At 38.7% G+C, this 27263-nt stretch overlaps 1 protein-coding gene across 5 annotated transcripts in view; it reads right to left on the minus strand.

Moving 5' to 3' along the window:
- Positions 1 to 10413: 10413 nt before the first annotated feature.
- CPSF6 (cleavage and polyadenylation specific factor 6) overlaps positions 10414 to 27263 on the minus strand; it is a 28833-nt gene continuing 11983 nt past the window's right edge. Inside the window, exons 3-11 of one of the 5 annotated variants that reach the window (XM_084273441.1) lie at positions 25334 to 25437; positions 24448 to 24593; positions 23593 to 23766; positions 21987 to 22491; positions 20688 to 20780; positions 19595 to 19710; positions 19131 to 19284; positions 18417 to 18608; positions 10414 to 10832 (exon numbers count right to left, since the gene is read on the minus strand). In XM_084273441.1, the coding sequence (XP_084129567.1) occupies positions 18422 to 18608; positions 19131 to 19284; positions 19595 to 19710; positions 20688 to 20780; positions 21987 to 22491; positions 23593 to 23766; positions 24448 to 24593; positions 25334 to 25437 (1479 nt within the window). In that variant the 3' untranslated portion in view covers positions 10414 to 10832; positions 18417 to 18421. Of the gene's footprint in view, positions 10833 to 18416; positions 18612 to 19130; positions 19285 to 19594; positions 19726 to 20687; positions 20781 to 21986; positions 22492 to 23592; positions 23767 to 24447; positions 24594 to 25333; positions 25438 to 27263 lie in introns of all 5 variants that reach the window. The other 4 variants (XM_084273440.1, XM_084273444.1, XM_084273443.1 and 1 more) reach the window with 4 other exon arrangements.

Below are 27263 nucleotides of genomic sequence, written 5' to 3' on the forward strand. Positions count from 1 at the left end.
CTCAAAACACAGCTTTTCTTGTAGTGAAAACGGCTAATCGTTCTCATCTGGTTTTAGAGCCGCTAATAAAACACTGGCTTCTCTGACCCTTCTCATTCAAAGTAGTTTGTGTATTTAAAAAAACACTGCCCAAAAAACCACACCACACAATTTAGACATTATTTTCAAATTTCTTCTGCAGGGCTCTGCTGGCCATTCTATGTCATTCACCATTTCTGCTAGCCTTACACTACGGGTCTTTGAGAAAATGGGGGCTGTGGACCTGCATCTTGCAAGGATTCCAGGCTGAATCACTCAGGAAAGTGAGAACTGCCATTTTAATTACCTACAGGCTCCAATTAACCTTTTGAGGTGGGAGCCCAAGTCCCTTACAGTTTGACCCATGAATAAGGATTCTGTTTGGGATGAATGGTCTCTGTTTTCCTGCCCTCTCACCAGTGTGCAGCAGCAACACATCCAGGCAGAGCCATGTATTGAAGTGAAGCACAGTCTGCAGCTTGTGAACGGTGGTGAGGGCAGCTGCTTGCCTGTCTAAAAGAAGTAGGTGGCTAAACAGGGAAAGGGGATACCAGCGAGCTTTAGAAAGGAGTTTTAAGCATCAATTTAACCACTCTGAAATACAAGTAACTCTGCAGAGCTCCTCACTCCTTCTGCACAGGAACCCACCTACCTTCTGCGGGGTTGTGGAGACGCCTTCAGCCACAGCCAACATTTTCTCTGCCTGTGTGGACACTATCGTCCAGCGTGTTCAGTGCCAACAAAAGGCTTCTGGGCATCACAGCATCTCTTTCACTCCAAGGATATTGCACAGAAGAATGTGTACAGGAGTTTAACAGCAGCACACTCAAAACGCAGTCAATATGCAGAAACTAAGGCAAGAAACACCGAGTTTCTCATGAGGTGGCAAGGAAAGCAAAAATACAGCTTATTTTGTGGAAAAAGGGGAAGAAGCAACTGTTGTCGTCCTGCCATTAAATTTAGAGCACTCGAGGATTATCGAATCTAGTTCTGCTGACAAAGCTCCTAACTCCTTAGGAGGTGGATGCATGGGATAAACGATGAGTGGACATCACAGTAATTAAGAAAACAAGGGTCACAGACTTAATTCAAGAGATGAATTAAGTAGAGCACAGAGGTTTTCCGTGCCACTAGATGGCAGGAGACCCCTTCCCACCACATCCCATGGCACATCTGCACCATCTGGAACCCATCCTTCCTTGACTCAGCACCTAGGGGCCTAACTTCACCGTTAACACAGAGGATAAAGAAAGACAATCTACTCAGTGAGCTCCAATGCCAAATAGATTCAAGTGTTTTGGAAAAAAACCCCGCTCAGCAATACATGTATGTATTCATGTTTACACCAGGTCATTTCTGACAAACTGGGAAATCCTGTTTGAGGAGAAATTAATCCTACTTCCCACATATATGATCATTCTATTTGCTGCTTATACAAAGGGCACAAGGTTTGCAAGACTCACAGCTACTGCAGCCTGACGGGAAGCAGAGCGCTAACATCATTTTCTGCAAATCCTTCAGGGGAGATGAATAAAGATTCAGACAGTGAAAAGGGATTATCAATCTCCTGCCTGCAGCAGAGACCTACGTTGCTATGAGTAAAAATGGTCCAAAATTGTTTTTCACGTTCTCTCAAAGCAGTAAAGGAGCAGGGTAAGAACAGCAGGAAGTTTTTGATCACTTTTGACTTAACAGCAGAAATTGCACCTGTTTAGCACCATTCTCCCTCCCTCCCTGGGCCCAGGGACAGCTCCACACCTCCCAGCCTGACATGTCGTGGGGCTGCGTCATGCCGCTTCTGTGCCCCTCACAAACCCTCCTTCTGTCACCAGCTGAAGGAAGGCAGCATGTACCCACTTCACTCATTCTCCAAAGGCTCTCTTCCTCCACTGCTCCCAACAGGTTACTTTTCTGGGGTGTGGGGTTATCTCCCCAATTCTCAGCCATTTACTCACATTTTCCAGAAGCGATCGCTTGCTTTTGGATCTTCTAAGAGGTACAGTAGGTAAATATCCAATGTGCCTGATGCACTTCCCTCCTCTTGCACTCCCAGTTAACTATCCATCTCTTACACAGTGAACTGCTGAGGTCTAGCAGCCTCACCCGCTCTCACAGGACATAAACAAGCATCAACTCTTCAAAAGCAAAGTCTTCACTATGCTTAAGAGTTGTCTTTTGTTGCTACCCAAGATGATTTTGGAAAATCAGGTAGATGTGTCACACATTAGGATGTGCCAAACACACTGTCCAAGGTGTTAACACAGACTATGTTCCTTTAACAAACATGCTGCTACCAGGGTTCTCCCTGGAAAAACACAGAGGTTAATTTGGGAAATATCTTTCTCAGTGACTGCCTGAGAGTGTGATGCTGCAGGCCTTCAAGAGGACCCAGGGCATTCCCAACGCAGAACAGAGGTGCTGGCCCCAACATGATTAAATTGATGTTTCCTTGCCTGATGTGCTTTCTGAAGCCCAGCATTTCATTCAGGGTGAGGGGAATAAAGCCATGCAGGTATGCCTGATGTGCTTTCTGAAGCCCAGCATTTCATTCAGGGTGAGGGGAATAAAGCCATGCAGGTGTGCCTGATGTGCTTTCTGAAGCCCAGCATTTCATTCAGGGTGAGGGGAATAAAGCCATGCAGGTGTGCCTGATGTGCTTTCTGAAGCCCAGCATTTCATTCAGGGTGAGGGGAATAAAGCCATGCAGGTGTGCCTGATGTGCTTTCTGAAGCCCAGCATTTCATTCAGGGTGAGGGGAATAAAGCCATGCAGGTGTGCCTGATGTGCTTTCTGAAGCCCAGCATTTCAGGGTAAGGGGAATAAAGCCATGCAGGTGTGCCTGATGTGCTTTCTGAAGCCCAGCATTTCAGGGTAAGGGGAATAAAGCCATTCGGGTGCCTGTGCCTGATTTTCCCGTGACGACATTTGTAGAAGAGGGACCTTTGAGACCACAAGCTGTACAGCTGCTGCAACCTCTTATCTTCCCTCACTCAGCCCACACAAACTTACATCTCACAGCTTCCCAGATTTTTGGACTTTGATTTGCTCTCTGCTCCTCTTCTCTTTTGCAGCTTGCCTCCTCCTGGGCCAGCTGCAGTATTATGGGAAGTTGTGAAGGATGAACTCAGGGAGAATAAGAATGCTGAGAACAGCACTGACACTCTGACCTGGGGCAGCTCTCCCCTCCCGCAGGGCAGAAATGAGCCTTCACCTGCAGCTGGCACAAGAACCTGTGTTAAGAACCCACAGCTCACACAAGTGATCAAATTCCACCCCTTCACCCTCCCCCCCCCCCCCCCAACCCTCCCAAAGCCCTTCCACCTCCCTTCCCTCCCAAAAACCTGCCAGTCAGTATTGAGAGCCATGGAACGATGCCACTCAGCCAGGACAGCTGTGCTCAGAAATGGGCTTGTCCTGGTGGGGATGGTGTGGCTTTGTTATGGTTTGCAGCCCAGGGGGAAGGGTTAGCTCTTCTGAGGTTGGTCTGCCTGCAACAAAGGGTGTCAGAGAGGTGCCCACAGTATTGGGCAATAGAGGGGAGAACAAACATGGACAATAACCTTTTGCTGGAGCCTGGGTTCTAGCAGGATCTCTCCCCTCCAGCTCACCACAGAGACCTTTTAATCTGCAGTGGCTATAGAGGGGACACCAAAAGAGGTTGGAGGCAAGGGTCTTGCAAGTAGAAGTGAGCAAGAAAAAGCTTCCCTAGTAATATAAAATTATTTGTCTCTAGGGATGGTATTTGCCCCAGAAAACTTACGTGGAAGAGGAAAACCCCCACACTCCAGAGCACTTACCTTTCCTTGTTCTTCTGAAACCATTCTAAATCATGCCTTGATGATCTGGCATCCTGGCTAGCTGACCTATGCTCAGATGCTTCCACAACAAATTCATCCATGTACAACTGAATCCTCACTGTGTTTATCCTCACTGGACACACCCTGTGTTTCTGGGGACAGGATGCTTTACAATTGTCTCCCATTCTGCAATGGGAACTGCTCAACACCCTAACCTGGAGGAAAATTGCAACAAGGTACTTTAAAATCAAGGTAGTGATGATTTTCCCCTGTGATCTCCACCCAGAAGGCAGTCTGGAGTCCCCTGAACCCCGCCAGCCACAGCCCAACACTCACTCCACCACTGTCCAAACCTTCACTCTGTCAATGAAGCTACAGCCCATACTCAAGAGTTAAACCCCAGCTCAACAGTGAAATTCAGGCACAGTGCAGTAAATGTAAGGGGCCAAGTTAAATTTGGGCCTCCTACAGTAATCAAATGGCATTTTGGTTATTCCAGGTTAGAGCACTAGCCAAAGAAACTCAGGTTCATTTTCTGTAACAAACTGGATGTTTCCTCTACATAATCACACACCTTTGTTAAATAAAAAAAATCACATTAAAATAAAAATCACGAATGCTGTGATTTTCCAAGCCGATCTGGTCACATTTCAGAGTTCTTTTTGAAACCATGAGGATTGGGAAAAAAAGTAATTTCCCAAAGGAACCTCAGCCTTCTCACACAATCTGGAGGCTCATCACAGACAGCACTGCAAAACGGTATCAGTAACCCAGGTACAGTGGGCACAGCTCATGTGGTGCCACCTAAGTGAGCTGCAACAGGTATCATGAACTATGGCAACGCTAACAGCCTTTTGTAGGTAACACAGGTGTGTGTTTTATATAGACAGTGGTCTGATGTAGCCACGGAGTAAAACATTTGGCCGTGAAACCACAGAGCCAAGAGTAGTTTTAACTCCTTACAGGACGGATGGGTCTGCACGATGTGAACTGGCACCAGCTCATGCTGCTGTAGAGCTGCTTGGCCACTGCTGTGTCGAACACACACGTGCTCTGTAATGATTTAACGTTTGCCAGGTTCAGCCAGCTCAAGAAGCTAAGGCTGCAATAAAAAGATTTATCATCGTTGGTTCAATACATCCCGTATAGCAAACCCACAGCCCCAAGCATTTCAACATTTGATGCTGAAAATGAGTTATAAGAGACTGAAATTGCTTTGCAGGGCTGGCTTGTGGGTTGGGGTTTTTCTTCCCCTTTTGTTGATGTACTACACGTGGGTCACTGCATTTTACAGAAAAACAGTTGACCAAAAAAAGGTGGCTAAAAAGTCTGCACTTCTCACTGATTTTAAACTCTGCAAAACGTCTTTCAAGGCCAGAGAAGAACAAGAACTAGTACAAAGAGACCTATTTCTGGATTCAGAAATAATTATAGCACAGAATCTAGCTGTGACTACATTAGAATGTCCACGCTTTAAGTATTAATGTCTGAACACTGAAAAAGCCTCTAAACCTAATGAGCACTGCAAAGATGTCACATGAGCTGAAATGAAGACAGACAAAAGTATTTTTTAATATAAAAACGGTCTTTATTTCTTCAATACAAGGTAAACTACTATTGCAGTTTAAGACCAACACAAAAGTTGGACAGCAAATTGCTTAACAGTCTCCTAAAGGCTGGAAAAAAAAGAAACCCGTGAAAGCTAAAAGTTATGCAGTATTTCAAGTATAACATCTAAAAAAGATGAAGTGATCCCTAAACTTATGTACCTCTGCTGAAAATGTATTAAAATCTGCATTTGCTAGGATACCATCTTACCTTGTTGAGAAATATAGGTCTCCAGAAACTCAAGTATTCAACAGACTCTTTGGCCTGCCAGTATCAGGAAACTGTTTACTATATATATTTTTTTTATATATATATATAAAATCCTTTGGAGTCAGGCATTCTGACAGGCAACCATTTCCTTACATTTCGCTCTGCAGTCCTGCATTCCGACTCAGACAAGCCCTGCTGCTGTATTTCAGAAACCATTTCTCAAACAGTTTAGGCGTACATCCTTGTGCAAAATGGGGATCAGGAAATGGAACGGTACAGGAAGACAATACAGCCTTTTGTTTAGAAAGTCAGCAGTGCTGGTAATCGTCAGAAAAGCCTTAAGGAATGTATTTCACCTTTAAAACACTTGGTGGCGTTTTGTTTGGTTTTTTAAACTTTTTTTAATTATTTTAAAAAAAGGACATCTGCAGCAGTAAGGAATTTGCAATCACTTGTATTTATAAAAGCACACACATTCCTCCTTTGCTTACATCAAGGGAATGTCTGTTTCATAACGTAGTAATAATATGCACAGTTTAAAATATTTTCTATTACAAAATACAGTATACAAGAGGGTGAGGCCAAAGTCTATGACTTGAATATACTCCAAAGTGTTAGCACTGAATCATGTAAAACCACGTTACAGGGTATGAACGGATGGGAATTTTTACAAGTGAAGCGCTCCATTCCACTGGGATCAGAGGTATAGACCCCATTCTCTATTTCCAAGAGGCTTCGAGGAAACTTGTCCATTTCCAAAGAAGCTTTTAAAGATTTAACCACAGACACAGGTCATACCAGAACCTAAAACCCACTGCAATAACTAAGGCTATAGAAAGGACTCAAGAACTAACAAGTGAAGAATCACAGACCGGTTTGGGTTGGAAAAGACCTCAAAGACCATCTAGTTCCACCCTCCCTGCCATGGGCAGGGACACCCTCCACTAGACCAGGTTGCCCAAAGCCCCACATTATCCAAACAGAATGGGATTTTAGCATATTTTGTCCAACATGGGCAAAGAAAAAAAATAAAATCCCAGGAGAACATCAGTGAGGAACTTCTGTGCTCTAAACTATATCATCTAAAGCTAAAATTAATCTAAAAGTACACAGTACGTCAGATTTTAACATCAGAGGTCGGGGTGTGGAGGGGGAACAAAACGAAAAGACAACCTAAACACCTCCACCCACCTGCAATATTAATTGCAGGGCATCATAGTAAACAGTTGCAAGAGACAGTATTTCTGCATATACATCATGACTACTTAGCATGCTGCAACCATTATGTTTAAGACTTCAACTGTTATGTTTAAGACTTGTGCAATCAATGACCAACATAATGACCTGCTCTTTCCTTCTCTAAGATGTTGAAGGGTTTATATTTCAATGCACAAGCGGTTTAGCATCTTGGATCTCCGACAACCATCGGTCTTAAACATGCATTTTTTTTTTGTATTTGAATCTACGTGACTAAGAGCATCTTAATGAGCATTATGACAAGAAATTTAAGGCTGTATCTTAGTTTATACAAGAACCGATGATAACTTCAAGAGGCTACGTATAAAATTCTATAAATAAAAATAGGAGCAAATTCTGCTTAACCTGTAAACAGAGAGGAGGTGGGTAAGAAAACAAAATCAGGAGTTAAGTATTTCTATAAAGAATGCCATGTATTTTTTACCAGAAACACAGATGACAAGTATATATATATATATATACAACATTTCAACCTCCAAGTATCCACATACAACTAGGAAAACATTTACAGTGGTTTGGGTATGCAACTAAACAATCGGGTAAAAAATAGTTAGAAAACCTAAGCCTCACCAATTTCAAAAGGAACAAAAATAGAAAACACTCACTCCTTTAAAAAAAAAAAAAACAAACCAACCAAGCTAATGCCTAAATTTAATAAGATAATTTTGTTTAACACAAAACCATAAGATATCCGAGCTCATAAGCCACACTGTAAAAAAATTTGAAGTTCCAACAAACATTTTTCAAAATGCAATCAGAACTAAAATTATTGGCACAGAAAGCAAAAAAGGAACGAGGAAAATGAGACTGTACAGTTTCCAAAATGCTGTTCTTATTTTGAAGTATTTTTGACCTGTCAAAACATATAGTCCAGTAGAAATGTTACTTAAAAAAACCCCCTCTACTTCTAAAAACAAACCTCTTGTAAAATAACGTCCACTGCTAAAGCAATCACTCCAACCCTCAGTCACTACTTGTTGGTTTTGTCTTTCAAGATAAAGGACACAGCCTTAAGAAATTATTTTCAACATTACTTATAAAAATCAATATTTGAAAGAAATAAAGTATTTCCTCATAGACTACTTCTCCTTTCATGAGCAAAAGGAGATGAAACACAACTGGATGAATATCGAAGAGCACAGCAGTAGCCATCGTGGCATCAGCAGCAGTCAGTGAACTACCGAACTGCTCTTTCCTGAGCGTGCCCAGGAAATTGCCAGTAGCATGTTATAAACCAAAACCTGGTAAAAGTTCAACTACAGATCCAGATCTACATGATGTGCATTAGACATATTCTTCCTTTTTTTTTTTTTTTTTGGTGTCTATCAGGGTCTTTGGATTTTTCTGTACATTTTTTGTTTCATTAAAAAAAATAATCTAACAAATTAAACTCACAATAACAGGAGAGTATTCTCTAGATTGCAACACAGTACATCTACCAGTTAAAACCAAGTATTTGAAGAACAGGCAGAAATAAGGGGCTTCCCACAAGGACCTCATCGCTTAGGTAACAACGATCGCTCAGTTTAACTCAACATTGTTTTCCCCCTCCTGTTCCCTCCCTGCTGTTTCCATTGCCAGCAACGGAAATCTGTATGTGAGTGAGAAATTACACTCTGGGAAAAAAAGAGCGACAGTCTCCTTAAATCTATTTCAACATGGAGTAAAATATCAGTTCCTGCATAAAATGCTTGTAAATTTAATTTTTTATTTTACGATTTGATATATCTATGCAATGGAACATTACTTACCTGCTGCCTCTCCAGTATTAGCTATTCCCCATGTAACAGCTACAGGCAGGTTATTTCTTCCTTAAACTTATTACACACAGCAGTAAACAATGTTTTTTAAGTAAAGAAAAAATTACAACAGTAAACAGTACTGTTTGTAACCAACACCTATTCACAAAAAGCAGGAAGTGAGTCATGACTTGTTTGATACAACTTTCAGTGTTACAAAATTTTAAAAGGCAAGTTTTCATTTCAAACAGGATTAAACAAACATGTCAAATATCTTCTCAGTAGCAAATAGTTCAATAAGCACCGGTGATCCCATGCATGAGGAACTGAAGTACATATTTTAAGATTTAAAAAATTGGGGGAGGGGGGGAGGGGAGAGTCTGAAGCTGTAGCCAAGTCCAACAGCATCAGCCTGGCTGCAGGAAACCTGGCTAAGTGGTAGGTGACAAAAATATTAGAGCATTATGCAAGACTTGTGCCACTGCACAGGCTGCTGGTCCCAACTCAGTAAAGCATAAAAAAATCACTCATGGATGCAAATAAGGTACTTAAGGCATATGTTTACTTCCCTTGAAATGTATGGAATGTAAGCACATGCTTTAAATGTTCTGGAAAACGAAATGGATTTAGTGCTTTCCTGAACAGGGTAATATTTTAGGTCAGCTGTAAAAGTCTTCAAAATTTAAAGAAGAAAAAAAAGAAATCAAGAGTTGCCTCTTAAAGCCATCTGAGGTCTTGAAACTTAACTTAAAACATTAAGTGAAACTACTGAGTAAGTGAAAACGTCAAGAATAAATCAGTTATGTAATGATTTACAACAGACTTTTAAAAGCAAGCCTTTGTGCAAGGCTGCCAGGAAATCAGTTTTTGCAACTCACAAGAACTTTCTCTTCACTTGCATTTCACACTTAATGAAATTTAAAACAAATTCTTAGAATTTGTATTCAACTTTCACTGTGAGCTCCAATAGTTTGTTTTTAGGTAAATTTACAAAACCTCATCTGACAGATTTAATCAGCGCCACTTTTTGCTACGACATTTAAATCCTGCCCACCTGAACGAGGACATACAGGTGTACCTTCTCTTTTATATGCATGTGTGAATAAACCCCGAAGTAGTACGAAAATACCAAACCCAGAAAGTCTGAAAAATGGGAACATCTGTTCTCTTCTGGCACATTTCTAATATACAACTATGTACAGACTGCTACGGCCTTGGGGGTGGAGGGGGAACACACACAAGCACTATCACTATAAAACTGTAAACAACTGCAGGGTTGTGTTTTACTTTTTAAAGCTAACCTTCCCACCCCTTGTTATGGACAGTTCAAGTCTGTGTGAACAGTTTCAGTTTATGCCCATTGTAGTGTCAATCAGGATCAAGACTGTGTGAGAGGGGAAATTTTCAGCGTGCTAAAAAAAATAATCACAAGCCTGGGACCACCTCTCCTGCAAACAACAGGCCACAAAGAACTGCAGTTTTTACAGTTTTACATGTCAATGAGCAAATTCACAAGCCACCTAGGTAAAACACTCCTAGAAAGCAAAATAGCATTAAAGGGTTTATGTAACCACCTATTTTCAGATCAAAATTGAATGTGTGAGAGCAACATTAGTATGTTTAACCCACTGAATGCAAGATTAGGCTGAGGCATATGCAAGAACTATTGCGATGTTTTTAAAGACAGCATCAATGTTTTCATTGTAACATCTTTAAATATTGCTGAACACAAGACTTTCCCTGAGGTGTAAACATAAAATAACTTGAACAGCTTTACACATCAGCCCCATTAAACAGTTTATTACAACACTACATCTACTGTAATCAAAGTGGTGCTGTGTACAGACATTATCATATGAACAGTTTAACATGAACAAACTACTATAAAAACAAGCATTTACTTGACTTTTTCCAATTGCTTGCACATTATAATTGCCAAATGTATATAACCAGTAATAAAGTTGCAAAAAGCTATAAGGTTTAAATCACACAGGTTTCCCTCAAATAAAACAGTTAAGCAACATAAAAAAGTAAAAGAGCTACTGGTTACCATGTATGCAGATTTGCTTTATTCAGATCTATTCCTGTTCATTTTATCCATGAATCCTTACAGGCTCAGTTCAATCACATGAAGCAAACTGCTGGACAAGCATCTTTCCTTGAAGAATGTATCTTGTCTTGCACGCTGTTCCTCTTCCTTCAGCTGTAATGTGTCAAAATTTGTGATGTAGATTTTGCTAGTCCCCATAATACACAGAAAATTGTTGGCTTATCTATACATATGCAAGTCGTGCATCTACTTCACCATAATGTAAGCTAACACAAAATACCCAGAAGCAGTAGCTACTTGTTTGTGCACCAAATTGTTTTCTAATACAATAGTTAAATTAATGTTGTTATACAACAATGTTGAAGGAATATAAATTTCACAGCTGAAGCATAGACTGATAAAGAAATAGCTACTGTTCCTGTGACTGAGGGAAACACTTATATAGAACATCTCCTAATGTATGCATTCTGCTCCAGTAAATGAACAAGCATGTGAAGTAACTTTGCCCACATCTAGACTTTTACATTTTTACCTGCTCACTTACAGAAGTTTTAAGCTGGTTTTGTCACCCCAGAAGTGTGATCGTTACCCGGTGTTACACTGAAGTAACGCACTGATTGTGTCATGAGGTGGATGGCTCACAGCTCAGTAACATTTAGAAGTGCACAAAATCCCAACACCAGTAGTTCAAAGTTTTCAGACTAGTGGCAAGCAGGATGGGCTCAACACATCTAAGCACACAGGCTGGCAGTAAAGCGACAAGAACCCGCTTCTCAAGTAATACAATAGAGAGCTGCAGGTTTCCCCACCTACTTGCCCTAGAGAAAAAACCACACCAAACCAAAAAACCCCAAGCCCTACTTCCTACTCTGTTTTGGCATGTAAGGAACCACGCTTCACACCATTCAGAGTTAATTACTGTAAGAGTTCACAAAATACTTGGCATGGTATAATTCCATACACTGGATTTAACTTGAATTCCATTACAAAACAATTACTGTCTTCATTTTATTAATAAGTCACAATTTCAACATTCCGTAATTTCAAAATAATTTAAATAAAATTATTCAAAAAACCAACACATTAAACTGTTCATTTGAAAAACAAGACATTCAGAGGAGCAATTTCATGAACGTGCACCAGTACACAGCTGTCAAATAATCTTCTACTCTTATGGTAATTCCAAAGCAGTTGGAGAAACAAAACACTCAATGTTTGCGTGACACATTTCTCCTTCCTTTCCTCAAAGTGACTGTTAATAATAGCTTTTTAAAACCACACAACCAAGTAGGCTCTATACACTGCTGTATGCACATGAACTAATCCAAATCCACTGGAATTTCTTATTTGCAAACTTTGTTCATGTGGTCATGAACACAACTAGAAACTACTTTGGGGGAAGCTTGTTCCCCAGGTACCAACATGTCCATAGGTGTGACGTGCTTTTAAAATTGATTAGTAGCAAAGTGACAAGAGTGCTGCCTCCACAAGAAGTTGCAAGCTACGTTAGCACAAGTAGACAGGAGGATCTCAGGTTTTTAGTGGGGAAAGTAAGTATATGACAGCTGTGAGACTGCATGTCAGAATTTGCTGCTCTCATCATACAATTGCTGCGGCAAGAATCATGGATCTTTATCACTTCTATGGCGACATTTAACAGATCCAAAGTACCGGGTAGGTGCTTTATAATACTAGCACTAGAAAGCTTCCGTTCCTGGGAATAATTAGCTAGATTTATAAGAGTACTTATGGAACTACAGGAACTTTAAAGAATGCATGATAAACTGGATTTAGGATTAATACTTTTCATTATAGGACTGTTCAGCATCACGCTGAACCTTCAGTTTAAAAAACCATGACCGGCTAAAATCCAAAGCCATGTCCATTTTAGTTCCAAATATTCTGCCACTTTATCTTGGCAAAACCAGAAACCTCTGTGGTTTCAGAAAGAAAATATAAATCTGTATGGATTATACCTTCATGCTCAGCCTTTTTCAGTATTCTACAAGCAAGTAGAATATTGAAGTAAGAAACAACTTTAAAATAAAATAATTAAAAAGGATTATATCTCTAGTCAGTCCTTCTTGGCAATGCTATTTTCCATCTGCCTCCCGCTCATGTAAGCTATCTGTCCCAACCATGTGTTAGGTTTGTACAATTTAACACCATACAGCAATCAGTTTTTCAGCATTTCTACTAGTAAAACCCAAATTTCAGACTTATCTGTTAAATACTGATTTTGTGGTTTAAAAGTTAGGGTTTCATGCCAGAACAATCCACAAGTGAAATCCCAAAATTTAAGTGATGAAACATTTTTGTATTATTTATGCAAGATGCAGCTTGAGCATTTTTTCCCCCACAGACAGACTTTTACAACAAAACCCAATAGATTCCTTATATATTATAAAGCATCTTGCAGTAGCAACTCTAGCTGGTTTTTAACCCTCCTTTAGTTCAAATTATCCAAATATGCATATAAATGCTTTAAACAGCTTTCAGAAGAGTGAAAATTCTACAGTATTGTAAAGCTGTATGTGCATACACTGGCCAAGTTTAGTTATAGCACTGTGGTACTTTCTGATATTTTCAGAGACTGAAATCCAATCTCCCAACATTATCACATTTCAGTAAAAAGCACGATAGACATTTGCCAACATATCCTAATAGCTCCTAAGAATTATTTCATGTAATTCTCTTATTCTATACATGAAAAAAAATACACAAAGCAAAAATCCCACAAAGTTATCAGCTTGAAAGCCAAAATTGGATTTAACTTAACCTACATTCCAGAACAACACAAACCTCCAAATACTGTGATGCATTAGCAGTAACACAGTGAGAAAGAAAGAATTTAAAGCTTGACCCTGTATTTGTCTTTCTTTGTGTAGGCTGAGATACAAATGTTGATTCTACCCATCATACGTGTACAAACAGACTATTTTACCACCACTAGCATCTTCTTCCAGATTTGTTGCACCCCCCACCCCAGCTTATTAGTTTACTTACCTGGTATCTTTGTTCAATCTTAGTGTATAATTTATGATTAACACCAGAACAATTTCCTCATTTTATAAATATATTTACATGGGAAGAATACTCCCAAACTAGTTTCATTCATCATATGTCTTTCTTCTACTATCCCAGCCTGTCTATTCACCAAAAATACTGATGAACAGAGGGGCATGTTCAGAAAACTCAAATCTTTAATTTGCAAATTAAAGATGTGAATTATTGGCAAGTATCTTTCACAATAATATATGAGGAAGACACAAAGAGGTAGATCAGGCTGCCACAGGAAAACATGGAAAATGAAGATTATTTTTTTACTTTTTTTTTTTTTTAAAGAAATCTTAGTTCTCAAACCACAATGAGCAAAAAAGGAAGAAAACCTGAATTTGTTCATTATTTGGAGAACACTACACCAAACCAAGATTTTCACTTGCAAGTAACCTCTTTATGTGTCAAATGCTATAAAGCCCTGAAGTTTCTTGGGCAACTTTCACACAGTTTTAAGTTTTTCAAAACTACTGATTTCACAAGCACAAGAAAAAAGGATGTGGGGAACACAAAAATACAAGTGTGTATAAAGACTCCTCAGAAGACAAAGTCACAGCAATATTCATGAAAAAGATTAATAAAAAGTTACGCAGTTATGCATTTCAAAACAAACAGCATAAGGTTTTCAGTTCATTTTTCAGATCACCTTATTAGCCTCCAGATAATGAGAGAAATCACTGAGCATTAAGCACCAGAGTAGCTCTACAATAGACTTTAAGAAGCACATAAAGCATCGGCACTGCTTGCCTCTTTCACTCTATGTTGGATTTCAAATACTGAATCAGATGCACAAAGCACAATCTCTCAGGTGAATGCTAGATGCAACAGACTAGTGCCGGCCCCATGTATGTGCCTCCTCAAAAAATACACTTTTTCTTAAAAAAAAAGAGATATTAAGTAAATAATGTTCATAATAGCTTAATGCTAAGACATGAAATTATCCGAGATAGGGGTATATATGTATATCCAGGTCTTGAACAATTCTACCACATGACTCACTTAAAAACCTCCAATCAAGTAGTAGCTTATTATTAAAATAACTTACCAAAATAGACATTTTCCTATTAATTTACAAGGTTTCTCAAAAAGCTCATGTCATACTTCAGTTGATGTTTAAGTGGTTGCTAACACACTGTTACATGACAGTTCCTACTTATCCAAGCAAAAATATAATATTACTTCAGCTACCAGTACCATTTCCCCATCCTACTGACACTCAGATCAATCCCAACCGTGTTAGCTCTTAGATCACTCCAAAGCTGAAACTATTTCAGAGAGCCAAAAGCAGTTTTTGAAAAAAACCTATGTGCCTCAGAAGTACATTAGACTTGAAATGATTTTGCTTACAGTGGTTTGAGAGCAGAAAAATCAGAAAAAAACCCATGAAGTATGGAGTACAAAGTCTACATACATATCAACTGTTACAATGTTAGTGCGTTTTTGTCTTTGCAATTCAGTCCAAATCCAGTTTAAATAGGAAATAATCCACCAATAAACAAAAACATAAAATGAAAACTTAACATTCAGCAGTTATAGAAATTCAGACAGATTAAGATTGGGACAACGTATCAACTAGAAATACATCATTGAGAATCAGTTAAAATAAAAAATATCTGTCTAAAAAAGCCAGGACTCATGCTGATGAAGTTGCATTACTGTTCTGTTTGTACACAATCATTATGTTGTTAATCCTTTTAAATATCATTCAATTGGATTCTTAGATTTCTTGACTAACAGAGTTAAGCATTTTTCTTAAATCCATTGTCTTTTATATCAACAGGCTTTCTACAAGCAAAGGCAAGAAAGATGTTTCCAAGAAACTTTCAGTTTAGAGGAATTCTGTAGAATGGGCTATCAATGTACATGAAATGAAGGCTTACTCAGCTGAAAGCACAGAAGCCTTCCATGAATTCAATTTTAAATCACAAAGTGTACAAACAGAAGTGTAAATACTCACTATGGTACATCTAAAGTTTTTAATAGAGTTTTATTATTATAAATACATTTAGTAAATAATTCCAATTTAACCCAACTCTAGAAATGCAATACAGTACAAACTGAATTTCACTGCATACAAAAATTTTCACAACGGACCTTTAAAATCCCTCTAAACTACATGTGTAACACTTTAAAAAATGCCAGTACAGTATCACAGTTATGATTATAGGTACACAGTAAGGAGAAGTATAGGTGCCATTCATAGAGTGCAGGCACAGAGGCAACTCCATGTTTTCTGGCAAAACACAGTAATATGGGGAGTAACTCTTTTCAGCACTGCTGATATTTATTAAATAACTAAAGACTGTTAAATCAGTTTATGAGTATTAATCAATGTAAAGAATGAAACAAAAAATGTATGGCAACATACATCTTAGTGAAAATGAAACATACAAAACCAGGAAATAGCTATTTTTTTATATGTGTGTGTGCATAAAGATATAAAAACAAAACTACAATAAGGCCTTTCTTCATTAAGACAGCAACAAGACAAAATGTTTACAACTTAACTTTAAAAAAAGTACCAAATGCTTTCATTTACATGCAGCATACTGAATTTGCCCAACCAATCAAGCACTTAGGACCTATTTTCTTTTTTGCACAAGGGAATCTTACCTATGCAACCCCTCTGAAAGAGTAGTCCCAGCACACAAGAAAGCTTAAGGAAGTTGCATATATAAATCCTACCTGAACTGAGACTGAAACCACAGTCTCATTTTTAAATTGTGCTTTGGAAATTATGAAATGCAACTTAATGCTATTTGATGTGTTTTTTTGAGGTGACAGGGTAGGGAGCCTGTACCTGGCACAGAAACTCCATGTCTACATCCACAAGTATATAAAAATTATAGCTAGACTAATTAATTATGCCAAGGGTAAAATAAAATTATCTTAAATTCCAGGCTATTAACAACTTGTAGCATGGGTTGCTCATCTCTACCAGAAGGAAAACACTGGAAATGCATCCATCACTCAGCTCAATGATTATGTTCTGTTAATAACAGCTATTTGCAAATATCACAAATACTTATTTACCATAAAAAGTAAAAATCCAGTTCAACAAAAGAAGTTACATTTACTTTTGTTAAATCTGCATTTTTATGCTCTAACATTTTACAATTAGGAACCACAGTTGCTATTTTATGCAATTCCAGAAATACTTCTACCAATTTATTTATTTATTTTACACAAGTGGCAGACACACACTGTCAACTTGATTTCACCTTCCTACATAAGCCTTTGACTCCCCTCCTTTAGGTAGGTTACTGCTACATGTCCCATTAGTATATGAACCCAAACCAACACTCAACAGACTACAGCATTTAGTATCAGGGTTCGCTATTTCCCATGGAAGTCAGAGACACAAAAGCCTGACTGAGAAACTCTGCACTCAAGTAATATAAAATTATGTTTTCCACTTCGGAGTATACTACATTTGGTATGATTTCTAAAATGTTTTGCTCAACTTAACTTCAGGAAATGAACTGTAAGTAAATACCACATGCAAATCTGGAAAGGAAACCTGAGTGTACATGTAAGAACCAGAAGTTGAGCAGATAGGCAAGTCTGCAAGCTTCAATTTTAGTGCAGATGTGGAGGGAAAACCTTCTAAAAGAAACTACTACTGCAAAGAAACTTACAGGTAGGGTTTTTTCTGATTATCAAATATAAAGTATCATGTGTAGCTTGAATTCCCAATCCTGAAAATGGTACATTACACAAAGTGACAAACATTTCTGTGTCTTTTAAAGCTCTCAGAAGAAAAAAGCATGATTTAGCATGCTACTCTGTAGCTATCTAGACATTTGACACATATATGAAATATATGAGATATATGAAATAAAAGAACACATTAGTTTGTGAACAACCAGAAAGGAAACAATCCTTGTGTCATACATTTGTTTACTAGTCATCAGGAAATGACTTTACTATTGGGGCGAGGGGGTGAAGGGGAATGAAAAATCAGAGTGGTAAGGAACAAGTGATCATAAATCTTAGCAAACACAACACCTGAATTTAGCCAGAGGGCAGAAGATACTGGCAGGTCACATTTATAAAATAAAGAGCAGAATATAGCTGATTTCCTGAATTTATGAAAAACTCACTGGGGGGAAAAACAAACCAAAACCCAACGCACACACACACCCTCCCCCAAAACCACCAAACCACCGCCACACTTGTGCATGGACAGCAACCATATGTACGTGCGTTTCCTACATTGAAATGATCCATACATGACACATGAAGGGCTAAATGCTGCAGTCCTTACTCAAGTTGATTTTAAAATACAAAATACAACCATAAATTTAGTATAATCTTCTAAGATTACAAAGAGAGCAGACTTACCAGTCTGTCTTACCTTTTTTTTTTTTTTAAGAATTGGTTTAATTGCATTTCATAAAAACTGCAAACATTAATACCACCTAAAATTAAAAAGGCGGCATGCAAACTGCACAGATCCTCCCTCCCTTCCTCCCTCCCTCCCTCCCTCCCTCCCACGACCAGTTACCTGCTGCTACTTACCGATGTTCACCTCAGGTGCTGCAAGAAGAAAGTGATTCAGTACATACTGCGGGACCATTTAAACGCACAGATTAATGGCATAAACAATCCCAAACCTAGAGCAGTCACTTTCAGTGAGGCAGTAACAGTAAGCTTCAAGATCAGCAAACAAATGCTCACCTTCTTTAACGATGGCGATACTCTCTCTCTCTGTCTCGCTCTCTGTCGCGATCTCTGTCGCGATCGCGGTGCCTCTCTCTCTCGCGGCTTCTTTCCCGGTAATAGTCATCGTGACGATCTCTGCTCCGTGACTTGTGGCGCCTACTCTTTTCTCGTGACCGACTGTGGTCCCTCTCTCTGGATCGCTCACGTCTTCTAAAAGAAATTACTTCATTAAACTTTTCTTCAAAGTACGAGCCACCCACGTGTCAATTTTTACACCGTGTGACAAAGCGTCACAGGCAAAAATCATTCTGCCCAACTCGAGTGGATTTCTACTGTGACAAGCATAGAGAAAATTGCTTTTAAGAAAAATGAAAATTAAAGATACTTGATTCCAACCTTAATTTTCAATAGCAAATTCTAATAAAATTATGCACAGGACATTGTAATTGCTAACAGATAATTCTATTTTGAACCTTACACATTGCAAAAGGACCATGTAGGAAAGGTTAATAAATAAAGAGTTAAATTTAATACAGTCAGATCAATTTTGAGAAGGTAATTAAAAAGGCAGCTACATTTGAGTAGACCTCTATTTGGTTCTTTCACACACTTCTTGTGCAACTCGGCGTACCTTTAACTAATTTTAGAAGCTTAGTTTCTTCTCTGTGAACTACTCCTGTACTACACTTTTTTATATTAGTAAGGGCAGATGGAAGAGGAAAGTTTTACCTGGATCCAGAACCATAAGACTTGGACTCAATTCCATGAAGGCAGTCTTGAAGAGAGCTAATAAGTACTTTACAGCGATCATCCGCAGATACTTTGGACTGTTTAATTAAGGAAATTGCAGTTACCAAGGTCTCTATAGCACTTCCATAGTCCCCTAAAAATGACATGAGATCATGATCAGAGAATTATGCAAATTTTTATCTATGATAGTATCATCATTCTCTTCCACAGCCATCCAGATCATTTACTTTAGAACCAAATACTAAAACACTGTCCAGATCAGTACTCAGAAGACACTCTCAGAAACTAGCTGCAGCACGCATACAAAATCAGTCACATCTCGTACCTAAATTCAGCCTCTCGTTATGGGAAATGTGACTTCAGAACCATGAGTTTCCTAATGGAAAAACTGTAAGCTTTTCAGTTCTGTAGAACAGCAAACAAATTAACTGAATCTTACTAACCAGCACTGGCATCGGATACAGCTCTTGAAATGGCACTGCTTGAGATCGCCCTATTTCTATTCATGATTTCTTCAAATTCTGCTTCACTCAGAGGTGTCCTTGCAGCATCCATTTCTCTGCAAGCAATAAAACTAGTATTTAAAAGGTTAAGAAAAACTTCAGAAGACATCATTGCAGTTTTAATAATCCAAGTTTGCAACTTTAAGCAAAGTGACAAACAGAAAAGAAAGCAGGATCTGGGTTTGGTTTTGTTTTTTGTTAAGGACCATGTTACAGTATAAAATCCTGAAAGCTTAAAAAAAAGGTAAAAAACAATTAAGACATTGCTGTATAAATAACTTATTCTTGTTCATCCCATCTATATTGAAGATTCAGCAGCACTTAATACGTGCTTTACAAGTATTTATAGTTTTCACAAAACCCTTGAAGGTATCTGATATTATCCCAATAGAATGGATGTGGAAATGCATGTACACAGGCAATGCGACTTTGAGCAAAATTAGAGATCATTTTTATAACAATACTGGTATTAGAACTATATGATCCTGTTTCCCAGATCTTAACTAAGACCAGAATGCTATAACTTATAAAAAGCAAATAGAGTCTATCATCTTTAAAACACTCAATTTTCTGAATGATACTTCAACATTTAGCAGCTGAATTTTTTTTTTTTTTAATTTTTTTTTTTCTGGTCACGTTCAAGGTGCTCCAATTTGATCTCCAAACCAGTCACAGTAAGGAGGAAGCAATAAAGCAGAATCCTTGTATACATTACACTTTTTTACTTTAATTATTAGCTACCTATATAGGGTTTCCAAAGTAACAGAAGTTAACCTATACAAAAATTTTCCTAAAGTTTTGCAGTGTCCTATTAGCCAGTCTCTGTATCATATAGAAAATTTGGAGAAACGTGTTAGAGACAAATGCTGAGACTGTTAAACTGGCCCACTGCTTGATTTTTCTAGAACAGTGTTAGTTCTTCTGGTAGAAAGAAAATGCAGAACAATAAGCAATGCTATCCTCTTAACTGCAAGAAGTGGAACAAGATCCTATAGCCAGTTTAGCATAAGAGGAAATGTCTAAAAATTCATACCTCCCTGAGTTTTGAGTATTATTTTTCGTGTGCCTCCCATAGAATGGAATATGTAATTTTTCTCTTATGGACATGTTATTTCCAGTGAAACGCCTATGATATATAATTAATGACAATTTAAATAGTTATGGATGATAGTTTTAACATTATTAATGAAAATACTGGACAGCAAGTTATACTGTCCTATTCCCACTCCTTCCCTCCCCAGACATTCTATTAACCTCAGACAACTGATGACTTTGTCCATCAAAAAACAACCAACACCTTATTTAATTATATTTCAGGTAATTAAGCCAAATGCTTGAATTTCTACAGTTATGTATGAACACAGTATGTACAGATTATTGGGTCTTTTTTTTTTTTTATAAAAGAAGAATCAAATCAAAGTGCCTTTGCAGAAAATATTTTAAGCAAGAGAAGTGTCTCATGCTAGCAGTAAAATCACAACTGAAAAATCCACATGTAACTACATAAAGAGTGTCTTTCTTACAATCAATCCCAAAATTTTCTGTGACAAATACAAATATGGTGAAAACCAAGAAACAGCAGCAAGACAGAGATGCTTGGAAAAAGCACAGATGAAAAAAGATGTTTCAAACAAGATGTGAAAAACTCGACAAGTCAAGTCACACTAAAACTGTCCCAGATAGGATTAACCATAGGAAAAGCCACTGCTACAAGCACAGCAAGATTGCACCAAGTGAGCAGAAGCATCTTGACAGAGAAGGAAGATACAAGTCTTGCGGTAAATTTGTGACTGGCTTTTGAGACAACAACTAACTTTTAATTGACTGCTGAAGAAAAAAGGGACAAGCAGAGCTGCTGGAATATGAAAATGGAACAAGCTTGGGTATGGTGCTGTACTCAACATACACACATATTCAAAAAGCAGAACTCCAGAGCAGTCTAGAAAGACAACTTGCAAAGCACAATGATTATGGTACGAGTTAGAATTTCAAGTTAAGACAGAAGCACAATCAGAAGCTGCTGCATGAGAAGCGTATATAAGTTTGCGTGTAGAACACATGGAGTGATGATGCTGCCAAATACAAACAGTGAAGACACACAGTTCAAACTAAGATTACTGATGTTGCATTTCAGGATTTTCTTACTGCTACAAACATGCTTCTGAGAGATACTTCACTTAGAGACCTGAAAGGGGGCATTTTAGAGAACTTTTGAGATCCCTTCCAGCCCTACTTTTCATCATTTCTAACATTTGCATTAAAAGGAAAATAAAATGCTTCTTACAAGAGAAGTAAAATCTTCTACCAAGCACATTACACCAAAAGCACTCACCTTCCAGGTGGCCCATAGTCACCTCTGTCATATGGTGGAGGCCGGCCATATGGATCTGTCGGAGGTGGGCCACGGCTGTCTGAAGTAGGTATGCCACTATTGGCAGGTGGGGGGAAGAAAGCCGGATTCACATGTGGTGCAGGTGGTGGAGCACCTGGAGGTGGCCCAGGGAGATGTGGAGGAGGAGCAAGAGTCAGGGGTGGCCCAAGAGGGCCAGGCGGACGAGGGGGAAATGGACCCGGAGGTGGAGGTGGACCCTGCTGAGGTGGTGGCGGACCTGGTGGTGGCCCGTAGCCTGGTACTGGTGGTGGAGGGCCTGGAGGAAGTGGCCCAAGTGGAGGCTGACCAAAAGGCTGTCCTGGAAACAGAACTGGTGGTGGCGGACGGTCACCACGATTAGGAGGTCCAGCTAATGGAGGTGGGAGGACCTGACCAGGAGGTGGAGGACCTGGTGGGCCTGGTGGGCCTGGAGGACCTAAAGGTGGACGTGGGGGAGTTTGTCCAGCTAAAATAAAAATACATAAATAAATAAATAAATAAAATGGAGTTAATAAATATAAAGAAATAAAAGAGACTTAGCCACAATAATTAAAATTGTCTTTAAAAAATAAACCCAAGCAAACAACACAACAAAAAACATCTGATGACAACCCTCACTGAGCAATTTGCAACTTACACAAGACACACGTGGTGCTACTTTGGGTCCAATAGCTAGGAAAACTTAAACAGTTGCTTGACTATGAATATCTAAAGAGAACAGCAACTTGAAAACTGGCAAACCTCCCCCCCAATCAGGTAATCACCTGTTACTGCTACCACAACCTGCAAAAGCTTATAAAAACTAGAAAACATTTTATCCTACTTACACCTGCAGCTTGTATTTCATATATGGCATAAGATATGATATAAAATAAAAATATGGAAAAACCTATACTGGAGAACATAAGATAAATGCAGTATCCAAACCTACTTTCAGGTCCTCATTAGTGATTTTTCAATTTTTCCACGACCCAATCTACCAGATTAGTATGCAATCTACTACTGAATGACATTTATTAAAAATGCTTAAGCTGAAATGACAACTTCACTGCAATGCCAGCCTGACTGCTAAACAGTAATTTCTCCCACATCAGATACCTGACCAAGCACTCCATCTTCAAATTTGTGGCATTCTAAGTGCCAACTGACCTGCCAGTGTGCATGAATCAAAGCTGAGTTTCTGATGATATGCAAACTTGTAATGCAATAAGGAACAGAGTTACTTTACACTCTGCAACAGTCGCATTCTCACCCCATTTTCTCCCCAGAAAACCTGAACTATGGTGCACTAAAAACAATTCTACTTGCTAACGTGATCAATCTTAATTTTTTTAACATTGACAAATTATAAATAATATATCTTTTAAAAGTCTTAATTTATTGCTATGAAATGTAGAAATAAACTCTCTGTCTGATTATCAACAAATATTGTTAATTTCTACAATCCAGCTTTGAAGACTGCAGCATATTACCAAATTGCCCTGATCTATATAATTCCCTGAGTAAGTATACCACACTAATACAAGAAGAGACAAATGAAACAAACTCCATACATGAATTATTTTACCTGGGAAAGGTGGTGGCGGCCCTCCTGGCCCTGCTGGTCCAGGGAATCTGTCTCCACCTGGAATGGCACCTGGAAAACGACCTCGCCCTCTATTACTAGGTGGAAATGCAGCTCGTGAGCTTCCTCCTGGAGGACCAGCTTTACCTTCCCCAGACATCTGGCCAGACTGTGTGGCTGCAATAGAAAAACAAGTGTAATCACATAAATCAGAACAGGACAAAGATTTTCAACTCCTGACCTAAAGTTTTATGCAGCACTAAAGCACAGCCTTACAAGCTTCAACTTGTTCCTTGGTACCCAAAGCCATCTGGGAAGGAAAAAGTGCTCTGCTAAAATATGGCAGAGTTCTAGTATACCTATAGAAATAAAATGGCATCATGGGAGACTGTCAGTCCTTCCTTTAATGCAGCCCAAGGACACTAAGGAACACATTTACATGAGGACTGGGAAGCAGTAGACAAGATATTGGAGGAAAGCACAACACAAAATCCGTCTTCCTCATTTTATCTTAAGTACAACTTACTCAGACATCAGAATTTAGTCCAATTTGTCTACAAATGTTAAATTTCTAAATGCTGTTGTGCTTTTAAAAAAATAATTAAATCCACAAGAGTTTCACAAAGCTGCAGCCTTCTTTCAGTGAGAGCTCTCTTGCCAAAACATCTTCAGTGTATTAAGTGATTGGGGTTTTTGTAAATTTATATTTTTAAGATGAACATCTTTAACCAAAGCTGCTTTTTGTGGAAGTACTTTACAGCTATTTTACACCACGTGGAAAATATCAGATGCCGAGGGAAAAGCTGCAGTATGGAATACACTTCTGTTTTTCCAAGACAGTACACGAGAAAGGCTTACTTTTCCTTGACTGCATTTCAAACTGACTCAGAAATTGTTTATTACAGGGAGTCACAACAGGATTCTGCCCATGCAATTCTCTTTTAGGCAATAAATCCATCAACTTTTTGGAGGATGCTTCTGATCCCACACCCACAAGGGCAAACCTGAAAGAAGGAAAAAAAAGTTACCTCTTAGTTTTTCCATTTCCTGGATATCCTGATGCCTAATGAAAAAGAGTTATACACAGACAGCAAAAGAATACTTGAAAACAAAATATGGAAACTGTCTCACAGGTCTTAGTCCAGTTTTCAGAACAGACACAATAACTCATTTTAAGACATACAAGAACCACAAGCGCGAGTACAAGAGACATCAAAATATATCACAACAAAGGCAGCTTTTTGGTAGATTATAAATACAATATAAGTGAATTCACATGATGTAGTTATTACTAAGTATTCAGTGTGTTGTCATTACTACTAGGGAGAAAGGCTCATTCATGCAAGGAAGATTAGAGAGTTTTTCACTGAGAAGCAAGTGCTCACTTTCAGCAGCAGAAAAGAAAGCACATAAAGAAAGATTTAGTAGTAGAGACTGAGGCAACAGCATTCACCCTGTAAGGAACAACAAACATCACCACCACACTAACTGAAATCTAAGAACAGTTTTAATGAAGATTGACAAGATGTAACTCACAAAATAACGAGATGCACAATACCATCATGAAAATCTATGCCTGAAATTTAAGCCATTAGTATGAAGTTATATATCCAATCATTGTTGGAAATCAACAAAAGATTATCAGTTCACATAGAGAAAGTTAAGAAAACTGAGAACTCTTTCCCTGTTTCCATCTTCCCACATTTCAGTTCATTTACAGAAAAAACAAGTGACAAATTCTTACCCTTTAGACTGGCCATTAGCACGATTTTCAAAAAATTTTATCTCCAAAATATCATTTACCCCCAGTGAATGAACTGCTTCAGTTAAGTCTTCATCTGTTGTCCACTGAAAAACATTTTTAACATTAAACTATGAAAGCTTATTTAAAACACCATGAAAAGGGCAACTAAGTTTCCTGTGTCTTTTTTGGTTTTGGCGTGAAATTGGTCAAGAGGAATAGTTTGCTCAGGCTGCCAGTATTTTCTGACTTTGGGAGAGCAGTCGGTCAGTCATTTGTATTTTACAGTTCTTAGAAAATTAGTTTTAAAAAATGCACACACTTCCCCATATGCTACACTGCATCAACCCCTCCACACAGTATACCAGCTAGAGTATGTAACAAAAATTAAAACTGTATTTGGGTAACTTTGTTTTCTGAGAGTGAAAGTCTTAAACTATGTCAGTAATTACTTCTACAACCGATCTCCCACTGAATCTATTCCTTCCACACAAAATCAATTTTATGTACCACATTAACCAGGTGCACAAAAATATTGGGATTTACAGACAAAAGAAAGGAAACCAGTACAGAAACTATGGTTAGAAACAACTGCTTCTGCCTAAACAAACCTATTAGCTTCCTTCCTATTAATTACTAAGTAACGTTTAACAATTTCACTCTTATCCAAAGATTCACAGACACACTGATACTTCGGGTTTCCTTCCTACTTCTGTAACTCTATCACCTCTAATTTCATGTGGGAAGTGCAGAGCAGGTTTTCAATATTCTGAACTGATTCTTTCAAATCAAGGCTTCTTTCACAAATTCAACAAATTACTTTCCTGACAGCTAAATGTGAAGGAAACAGACAGAACAGCAATGCTGAAGTAAATACTAGCTCCTGAAATTACAATACTGTAATAAGCAATGAAAAAACCACCTAAGCTCCAAATAAAGCACTCTTTCCCAAATTTAGCACTAGTAGTAAGAAACTCAGGGGAAAGAAAACCTTGAATGAGAACTTTTCATGTGAGGACTTGGAAAAAAATTTCAGGTAAGCAGATATAAACTCTGATTAACTGAGCCACTGATCAGCTCTTGGGCTCTGCTTAACTGCAACTGATTTAAAAATGTTTCAATGCTAACAAAAGTAACTGTCCCAAGGGCAACTGCTGTTCAGTGAGTTATCCCAAACCTGTTCCTCCTAGGATGGCCGAATTAACCCTCAAGGCAAATACCTGAAAACCAATGTATTGCAAGAGTCACTGCCCTGGAAAAAGGGATGTGGAAAATGGCTTTGGGAAATGGTGAAAGTAATTTCAATAAAAACTCAGAGAATCTTTCAGCCCCTTTTTAAACTAAAAATTTCAGTAAGGGTTTATGATCAGAAATAGTTGTGCATCAGAAACAGGACCAGGGAAGTGATCATCCCACTCAGCACTGGTGAGGCCATGCCTTATGTACTCTGTTAAGTTTTGGGCCCCTCACTACAAGGACATTGAGGTGCCAGAGCTGGTCCAGGGACGGGAAACAAAGCTAGTGAAAGGTCTAGAGTGCAAGTCTAATGAGGAGCAGCTGAAGGAACTGGGGCTCTTTAGCCTGGAGAAAAGGAAGCTGATAAAAGACCTTAATTGCTCTCTACAACTACCTGAAAGGAGGTAGTAGCCAGGTGGGTGCTGGTCTTTTCTCCCAAGCAACACATGACAGAACAAGAAGAAACAGCCTCAAGTTGTGCCAGGAGAAGTTTAGATTGGATATTAAGAAAAAATTGTTCACCAAAAGGGTTATCAAGCCCTGGAATAGGCTGCCCAGGGAAGTGGTTGAGTCACCATTCCTGGAGGTATTTAAAAGAGGTGCAGATGAGGCACTTCGGGAGATGGTTTAGTGATAGAGGTGGCAGTGTTGAGTTAATGGTTGGGCTTGATGATTTTAAATGCCTTCTAGAACAAAA

Source organism: Gallinula chloropus, assembly GCF_964237585.1.
Source record: "Gallinula chloropus genome assembly, chromosome: 1".
Taxonomy (NCBI): Eukaryota; Metazoa; Chordata; class Aves; order Gruiformes; family Rallidae; genus Gallinula; species Gallinula chloropus.